Source organism: Dendropsophus ebraccatus, chromosome 9 (assembly GCF_027789765.1).
Source record: "Dendropsophus ebraccatus isolate aDenEbr1 chromosome 9, aDenEbr1.pat, whole genome shotgun sequence".
In the NCBI taxonomy this organism is placed as follows: Eukaryota; Metazoa; Chordata; class Amphibia; order Anura; family Hylidae; genus Dendropsophus; species Dendropsophus ebraccatus.
In genome coordinates, this window is record NC_091462.1 from 44,510,850 (window position 1) to 44,520,540 (window position 9,691).

Sequence of the window (9,691 nt, forward strand, 5' to 3'; positions counted from 1 at the left end):
GTGATGGAGGTCATCCAGCTCTCCCAGTATCCTGTATGTCAGTGTGATGGAGGTCACACAGCTTTCCCAGCATCCTGTATGTCAGTGTGATGGAGGTCACACAGCTTTCCCAGTATCCTGTATGTCAGTGTGATGGAGGTCACACAGCTCTCCCAGTATCCTGTATGCCAGTGTAATGGAGGTCACCCAGCTCTCCCAGTATCCTGTATGTCAGTGTGAAGGAGGTCATCCAGCTCTCCCAGTATCCTGTATGTCAGTGTAATGGAGGTCACCCAGCTCTCCCAGTATCCTGTATGTCAGTGTAATGGAGGTCACACCTTGCAGACTTTACTGCACCAAGCAGCAGAATTACTATAGTTTAGGAGCCTATAGGAGGGAAAAGGGAAGGAAGTTGCTGGATAAGTGCAGAGCCTGAGATGTCTGTCTGGCAGTTTCTGAGGAGACGAATTGTAGGTGCAAGAAACTATCATGGTGGTCCGGTTGGAGAGGAGAAGGAAAATGGTGCCTCAGATCAAAGAAAACAGCACCTGTGAGTCCCTGTATGATGATTTTGTATTTGGTTGAACATTATCTCTTAGGCCCCGTTCCCACTGAGCAAAGGTAGGGGCATTCCGCGACGGAATTGTCCGCTGCGGAATGCCGTTAGCCTCCCGCTCATAATGGGAGTCTATGGGAGGCGCGCGCTCCTGCTCTGTACGCGCTGAAGAATGAACATGTTCATTCTTCAGCGCGTACAGAGCAGGAGCGCGCGCCTCCGATAGACTCCCATTATGAGCGGGAGGCTAACGGCATTCCGCGGCGGACAATTCCGTAGCAGAATTCCGCTACCTTTGCTCAGTGGGAACGGGGCCTTAGGGGTGCCACACTGCTCTATGCAAAAGTCAATATATGGTGCTGCTGCCATGTTAAATAATAAATAGGCCATGCTTACCTGTCCACGCTCCCCTGGTGCACTCCTGCTTGCGCATCCGATCCACCACTCACTGACAGCCTGCTCATCCAACCACTGGCTTGGATGGGAGAGATCCAGCTGATTGGCTGAGCTGGCTGTCAGTGCGTGGGCAGAACCAGAGCCACAAGCAGGAGGCCACGGGGGGAGAGCGCAGACAGGTAAGCATGGCCTCTTCATTATTTTTAACATAACAGCAGCACTATAAATTCACTTTTAGGGTAGCTTCACACACAACATACCCACAGCGGATTTCACTGCAAATTTGCAGCAAAATGCCCTGCAGATACTTGCCCATTTACTTCAATAGGCTGACATACTCGCAGTGGGACTGCCCAGCCGCAGAGCACTGATTGGCTGACCGCTTGGAGACGCCAGAAGGCCCTAAAGCAAGCAGGAGCGGGGACCCGATATAGTATCTTCTCGGGTGGCAGGGGTTAATGGCGCTTAGTTTGACATTCTCGCAGTGGGATGACAATCCTGCTGCGAGTATGTCAGCCCATTGAAGTGAATGGGCAAGTATCCATAGCGGATTCGCAGAAAGAAATCCGCTGCAGATATGTTGTGTGTGAAGTTACCCTTACAGTGCTCTGAACTCCATTCTCGGAGTGGAATGAAAATCTACTATGAGAATGGAGTACCCTAGACTTTAATGTTAATCAGAATTGTGTCGGATTTCACTGCCAAACTCAGTAAAATCTGCTTCAATACAGTACATGTGAACGTATACTTATACGTGAACATAAGAAAATGTCGTGCTTGGCTGTTGTCGGTTGCTGCCCCCCTCTGTTGGCCACAACCAGGTCAGAGAGGGCTAGGAGGCCTTCAATCTCATGACAAGCGAGGGTGTTGGGACCCATATCTACAGTATCAGACAATCATGGAATGGCCCAATGAATACGCCATAAATGTCCCAGACTGAAATACTACTGTAACTCGCGCTGCAACTTAGACTATCTGAGACCATTGTAATGGTGCACAATGTGAAATGACTGCTGAAATTTAGAGGTGTATTGCAAGTGGGTACTCAAGGGTCCTTTTTAGGATTTCATCTTTTCCTGAAGACTTTTTAAATAATTTACTTCTCTCACTATATAAACCTTCACGTATATTTCAAGAGGCAGTGCTATTGGGAGGATATACAGGAATACAATATGTGCACTTAGGAGCAAAATGAACTCATAAGGAGGTGTAACGTACAACGTACAACTTAAATGCTCATTAATACCATGAGATGAGAAAAGACCTGGCCTTTCCCTTTCTTTATTAAGAACTAAATGGAACTTGAAAAGATAAGAGTCACATGTGAGTCATTAAAAGCCACGGCTAGAGCTGGTTAAAAAGAAATTAACATAATGGATTTCAGGGGCTAGGTAGGTGAGGGGAGGATGCGAGTGCTGATAGAGGGGCAAGGGGCTGCTACTGACGTCAGGACACACACAGCTAATATAACCGGATGGTGAGGGGAGCCGGCACAGGAGGACAGCTGGGGAGAGAATCCCCTGCCACGAAAAACTGTGAGTATGATGGCTAACCAATACTTATTCCTTCTTTTATATGAGTAAAGTGTCATTTTTACACCCAGTGATATATATGTAGATAGTATAAGGACATTGGCAATAACACAAAAATTCATTATACTCATTTAGCCAATCAACCGATTCTTCCCAATGTGTTAGTTGGAAGTCATCATCTGGACTAGGTAATGTGGTATGAGAGATGTCATAAAGTGCGTGCCAATGGATGATATCCAATACAATTGGCATGGAAAGTGATAAAAAAAAATTCTAATATACAGCCACTTAAGAATTTTTTCTCTGTGCTAAGAAGTTGTGAACCACTAGCATACAAAGGTATACAGTATGTTTATGGACACATTTATAGAGTCTGGTAAGTCAGCACTCCAGAACTGTATGGGCAGAATGTACAGAGTGAATATATGGCTGGAAACTGGAAATGTGGTTAAGACCAGTTGACGAAAATGTTTACACCATTGGAAAAGCCATATGGTGTCTACACAAATAGGACTAACTTATAATAATGTTTACATTTATAACAAGTATCCAGAAGAAGTATGTGATGTGCCATTGTGTTTCTACTGTATTCTTCCTTATGCCCTGCTACTCTTCTTCACCAGCCATCAGTGGGTTGAAGAAACGTAGAATGAAACTGGTGTGTGCCTCTATTTCCTGCTTGTTGCTGCTGTGCTTGGCCATCCCCGAGACTCAAAGCCGAGTACTGCAGCCGTCCATAGATATCCGAAGTGAGTATTCACAATAAGACCAGGCAGTGACATTTAACATCATCTATATACATGCATTACTAGGACTTTCAGCCACTGGATCAGCTTATGCCACAAACAATCTGCTGATAGGTTTCATCTCCTGCAATTGTGATTGTTTTCACTGTTCACCTGCTCTGTGCATCAGGTTACTTTGCCAATTTGGAAATTATAACATATATACAGTGGTGCCTTGGATTACGAGCATAATTCGTTCGGGGCCATGCTTGTTATCCAAATCCCCTCTTAAACCAAAGCAAATTTTCCCATAAGAAATCACTGATATGCAGAGAATTGGTTCCACACCCCAAAAATAATGATTCATTATTCTGAATAACATATAAAACTAATGAAACAAACATTCAGAAACAGCAGAATATTTGATATTATAAGTTACTGTACAGTAATGGAGAAGATGGGAAACACAAGGGCGGACAGAGACTGCAGGGAGCATGAAGGAATGAGCAGGGCAGATAGGGGCACATACATACATGTCCAGGGAGAGAAGGGTTACAGCTATGAAGAGATTACCTCCACAGTCCTGTCCCCTGATGTAAGCCCCAGCCTGAAGTGGATCTGCCATGATTTGTAAGGTGAGGGAGACTTCCTGGGTCAGAGTACAGTCCCCACTATGCAGACCATGCCCCTCCACCACTCGCACTCCCACCCAGTACAGGGAGCTCTTAAACCAAAGCAATAAGCAATGCACTTAAACCAAGTCACAATTTTGAAAATCTGTGAGCTCTTAAACCAAAACACTCTTAAACCAAGTTACTCTTAAACCAAGGTACCACTGTGTATATATATATATATATATATATATATATATATATATATATATATATATATAGTTATATATATATATATAGTTATATCATGCCTTGTGTCTTATTTGGATTTTTGTGCTGTAAAGTTCATTAATGGCACATCAATTATTTAGCAATGTCTTCTGTATATCTCAGATATAGTTCTTGATTGAATTCTGTCCTCTTGCTTACTGTTGCCTAAGACATCATACGGTGGCAGGATGGGGGGGGGGTGCTGATTTAACCAAAGTAATAAAAGCGAATGTTGTGGCTGTAAAGTTTATGCAGATAGGGGCCTTTTAGGAAAACAAAATAATAAAAAGACAGCGAAGCGATATAATCTTAATATAATATAATCTTTATAATCAGATTTTGTGTAACACTTTACATTGTTGCCACTTCCACCACCAGATTTGTAATTTACTTTTATTAAAAAAAATCTTAAGTCTTCCAGTACTTATCAGCTACTGAAAGTCCTACAGGAAGTGGTATTTTTTCCAGTCTGGAGAGCAGGAAAGGTTATCTATGGGGATTTGCTACTGCTCTGGACAGAGGTGGCAGCAGAGAGCATTGTGTCAGACTGGAAAGAATATACCACTTCCTGTAGGACATACAGCAGCTGATAAGTACTGGAAGATTTTTTAATAGAAGTAAATTACAAATCTCTGACACTTTCTGGCACAAGTAGATTAGAAAGAAAAATAATTGGTGAACAAACTATTTAAGTTTTACTTGCTTTCTGCCTAATTTGCAATATATCAATATATTTAGCATAAACTAATAATTTTGAAACCAGATATATCACAACATTGTGTGCTAGTTTGATGCCACATGATAAATAATAAGTAAACGTAGGTGGGGAGCTTATGGTAGCAGGAGACCTCAGACAGAAGCCAAGGGTTTACATAAAGACTAAGCAGCTTTTATTCCATCATATCTAACTAAATTTGTTTTAACCTTCTTCACTAGGTCTAATCCCTAAAATGGCAACAGCTGCACACAGGAGAAGCGGTATGTCTATCCACGTATAGTTACCGTATGTGTTTGTCACATCTATGAATGTATATATAGGAAATGTGCATTTCACATGTTCTTTAAAGCGCTTCACATCTGGGCACGTTTAGTGACCCATTTTACATCCTTATCTTGCTATAAGATAACTTGAAGTATATATATGGCGTCTGGGCATACAGTGGTTCCTTTTATAGAACAGTTAGACAGAGCAGAATGATATCAAAGTTTTTTCTCTTACGTAGACAACACACTAAAACATGTAAGTGGATTATTATTCCAGAGTCTGCAGCTATTGCCTTCACTCCCTATCTTATATAAGCAGACACACTGCACTAGTTTTCTATTATCTCATACAGTTTGTACTTTCTAAATTTATCAATAAATAATTCAGTTCAGAAAACTTGGCCATGGGGTTGGGCATATGATTCAATATTTTTGAACTAGGGGGTTACCTGCTTACCCCCACCTTTATGTCTCCTGCGGCCGACTATCACAGAGAATACACAATCATTGTAAGATACATTACTAGTTATACTGTCAGCTGCAGGCAGAGGGCAGCATTGCTTTCCTGCACAATAGAAAATGTTATATTGTTAAATGCAAGAAACTAGGGAATATTTATTCAGGCTAAGGCTAGGTTTACACTGCGTTTTTTGTAATCTGTTTATTTCATCCGTTTTTTGCAAAAAACGGATGGGAAAAAAAACAGATGCATTTGTGTGCATCCGTTTTGATCCGTTTTTTCCCTTGACTTCTATTGTAAAAAAAAAAGGATCAAAACGGACACAAAAACGTAGCTGACACTACTTTTCTGTCCGTCAAAAAAAAAAGGATCCGTTTTGATCCGGGTTTTTTTACAACGGAAGTCAATGGAAAAACCGATGCACACAAATGCATCAGTTTTTTTCATCTGTTTTTTTGCAAAAAAGGCATTGCAAAAACGAAGTGTGAACCTAGCCTTAGAGAAAAAAGGCAACCTAAAGGGGCAACTGTAACTTAGAGCTACACATAAATGGTGCAGAGAGCTCACATCAGTACATGGCTATGTTCCCACTTCGGGACAGCTTGTTAAATAGATGGTGGCTAATGATGATCATAATCATAAGACAACGCCTTAACCATGATATGTTCTGAAGTGGAAACATAGCCCATGTCTGCATTATAATAAATCGTTTTTCTGGGGAAAGTTCGGCACTATGTGGGTACACTGTATGCAGCAAATGAGATAGATCTGTTTGCATGTTGAATGGTTGAATGGTACTATAGAACTATGGTGAGAGAATATAACTATACAATTGCTTGTAAGTTACAGACATATTTGAAAACCATTTTATTTTTATTATGGTAAAAAAAAGTCTTTAATGAAAAATGTGCTTTTTTTATGTGCAGGCTCAGCAGTATTCTGTATGAGCTTGTACTCAGTCTATATGATTCCCCTCAGCAGTCTGCCTTGTATCTGCTCTCCTTTCTATCTACAGCCTATGTGAGCTGTCCTCCAGGGTCCTGCCCCCCACCCACCTCCCTCCACAATTTGAGCTGGTATGTACCCTCCTCCCCCTCCTGCTGGCATCTCTAACACTGAGAGAGCCGAAAGTCTCTTTACTTTCTATAAGTAACAGCTAAATGGTGAGATTTTTTTTTTTTTTTTTTAATGAAGACTATTTAGAAAGTTACTTAAAGGGGAACTATCAGCAGGTTAGACGAACTAACCTGCTGACAGTCCCCTATTGCACAGGAGACACTGAGAATGAAGGTATGTCTTTACCTTCATCCTCAGCGCCGTTCCCATGCACTTAGTCGTGTACTCCCCGGTTAGGAGCACTGGGGCACTGTTAGGAGCACTGCCCCACCCCCATATCGCCGATCGGTCCCCAGATGACCCACCCCTTCTAATGGAGTTGGGGCAGTGCTCCTAACCATCTTACCAGACTAAGGAGTAAATGACTAAGTGCAAGCGAACAGCACTAAGGATGAAAGTAAAAGGCATACCTTTCTCCTCGACGTCTCCTGTGCAATAGGGAGATATCAGCAGATTAGAATCGTTTAATCTGTTGATAGTTCCCCTTTAATTCTGCAATCAGGAAAAAATCAGCTTAACAATAATAATAATAATATTAATAATAATAAAAACTGTGCAAAAGTGTCCGTAGCCTTTAAATTGCCCAGGGGAAGGATGAAGAATATGGCTGACAGTGAAATGGAATCATCATGGCTATCACTCCTTAGTTTCCTATACACCTTCAACAACTATCGTCCCTTTTCTCTATTTTCTTGCGGCAGATCCTGACATTGACCCATCATGGTACACCGGCCGTGGGATCCGTCCTGTGGGCCGGTTCGGTCGGAGAGGCACTACCTGGGAAGACACTCAGAACTCCGTGTACAGACCACTGGGGCAGACGTGTGTCCCGATAGAAGACAGTGCTGAGCTGAATGGCGACATCTAAAACCTCCTACGTTGTGGTGTCAAGCTATCTTTCACCAATATACTGTATATATTTAGGAGATAAACAGCCCTTAAAGTTGTTCTATCGCCAATGAGAAGTCTCTGTAAGAGGCATCTCCATTACATACTGGAATCATATCCATATTCAGGGTCTGATTATCTTTTTATTACGCACTCATGTATACGATATGTACTTATTTTTTATTCTTTATTAGTTTAATAATTTAATATCACAGACACTCTGTAGACCTGTACAGAGAACACATTCACATCTGACACTGTCTCCAATGGAGCTCATAATCTCATATCTCTGTCTCAAGTATAAGCACACACTTATAGGGTCTATTCCACATAAGCATAATGTAAACTGGAGAAGACCCATAGGAAGAGGTAAATTGTATACACATACATCCAAGTTGGATTTTAAACCACAGCCCTAAGCTGCTACGGAACCCTGGGGGAGATTTATCAAACATGGTGTAAAGTAGAATTGGCCCAGTTGCCCCTAGTAACCAATCAGATTCCACCTTTCATTTTCCAAAGAATCTGTGAGGAATGAAGAGTGGAACCTGATTGGTTGTTAGGGCCAACTAAGCCAATTCTACTTTACACCAGTTTGATAAATGCCCCCTCCCCATGTGATTGGAATACATCATAACATATGATACATTATATGCACTATACAGTAACCTGCAGCCAATCAGGTTTTAACTTTCTAAATTCCATTAAATGAAGCCATCTCTCATGTTATCTGAGTACATACATGTGTTATGTAGCCTCCCTGCCTGTGGTTGGAAACAATTGGTAGGTACGCTTATAACATTGATCATCACAGGATCTTCCTCCGTTATTTGTCAATTATCTAAGGTTGATATGGGGAGTAGGCTTGATCGAACAGCGGAAAAATCTAGGTTTGATCGAACTTGAACCTAGCCGGACCTTCCGCATTTGATTGCTGATGCCTTCACGGTCTGTGCGGAAGGAGGAGACATCCCGGGGACCTCCTGGAATACCGGGATACAGCCTATTACCTAGGCAGAATCCCTGAATTCCAGGCAGTCCCCGGGATGTCTCCTCCTTCCGCACAGACCGTGAAGGCATCAGGAATCAAATGCGGAAGGTCCGGCTAGGTTCGAGTTTGCCCAAACCTAGATTTTTCCGCTGTTCGATCAAGCCTAATGGGAAGTAGAAATTAGCTCATCAGCTGGGGGTGGGGGGCAGTGGTCAGACCCCACAATCAAATATTGATAAATAGACTATAAAAATCCTAAAAATTTCCTTTAAATGGGCATTACAACTAATTAAAGTTACCATCCATCCACATAATTGGGAATAACTAGGTGATTGGCGAAGGTCTGATCATGTCCCCAGCAATGAAAGAAAGTTTGGTTGATTAAGGGTGAATCTTCGTCTTCTTCATCCCTTTTCTTTTTCTTCTTCTCACATTTATGAAAAGTTTTAAAATAAATGCACTGTCTTTACTCCTTTCAAAATGGAATATTTTATACCAATCTAAATAAAAGCAAATTGCTTTAAAAGACAAGTTTTCCTGGAAATCTGGGCTCTCTGCGGATGTTAGTCAATGTTGTGTTGCTCCTGTCCCTACATTTCACAATCATCTATTATTCCCTACACAGTCGATGGTAAATTCCACTTGAGTATTTCACATTATATTATGTATTTTATATAACAATATTTGTATTCTTTACTACTTGCATATGCTACAGCAGAGATACTATTCCACACACGCTGCTGCTGACTCCAGCTCCAATCTTTTTCTTTCAAATCAACTTGTTTTAGAAAGTTATATAGATTTGTAATTTATTTTTATTTAAAAATCTCAAGTCTCCCAGTACTTATCAGCTGCTGTATATCCTGCAGGAAGCGTTGTTTTCTTTTCAGTCTGACCCAGTGCTCTCTGCCGGCATCTCTGTTCATTTCTGGAACTGTCCAGAGCAGGAGAGGTTTTCTATGGGGATTTGCTGCTGCCCTGGACAGTTCCTGTCTCGGACAGAGGTGGCAGCAGAGAGCACCATGTCAGACTGGAAAGAACACACCACTTCCTGCAGGACATACAGCAGCTGATAAGTACTGGATGACTTGAAATTTTTTAATAGAAGTAAATTACAAATCTATATACTTTTCTGAAACCATTATTTGAAAGAGAAAAAAAATTATCGGAGTACCTCTTTAAG

General features: G+C 41.5%; 1 protein-coding gene across 2 annotated transcripts; it reads left to right on the plus strand.

The window, feature by feature from the left end:
• Positions 1 to 3,112: 3,112 nt before the first annotated feature.
• On the plus strand, positions 3,113 to 7,969 carry PRLH (prolactin releasing hormone). 2 transcript variants are annotated; one of them, XM_069985204.1, is made up of 2 exons: positions 3,113 to 3,212; positions 7,331 to 7,969. In XM_069985204.1, the coding sequence occupies exons 1-2, from the start codon at positions 3,113 to 3,115 to the stop codon at positions 7,495 to 7,497; spliced, it is 267 nt and encodes an 88-aa protein (XP_069841305.1). In that variant the 3' UTR covers positions 7,498 to 7,969. The 2 variants fall into 2 exon arrangements, 1 of the variants encoding a protein (XP_069841305.1); XR_011364676.1 differs by lacking the exon at positions 3,113 to 3,212 and adding an exon at positions 5,006 to 5,047 and having other exon boundaries at positions 7,331 to 7,401.
• Positions 7,970 to 9,691: the final 1,722 nt, after the last annotated feature.

What these genes read in the sequence shown, in the direction of transcription:
- PRLH (XM_069985204.1), top strand. Translation starts at nt 3,113, where the DNA reads ATGAAACTGGTGTGTGCCTCTATTTCCTGCTTGTTGCTGCTGTGCTTG. An exon ending in GCCGTCCATAGATATCCGAA is followed by an intron (nt 3,213 to 7,330) that starts GTGAGTATTCAC and finishes TTCTTGCGGCAG; the next exon opens with ATCCTGACATTGACCCATCA.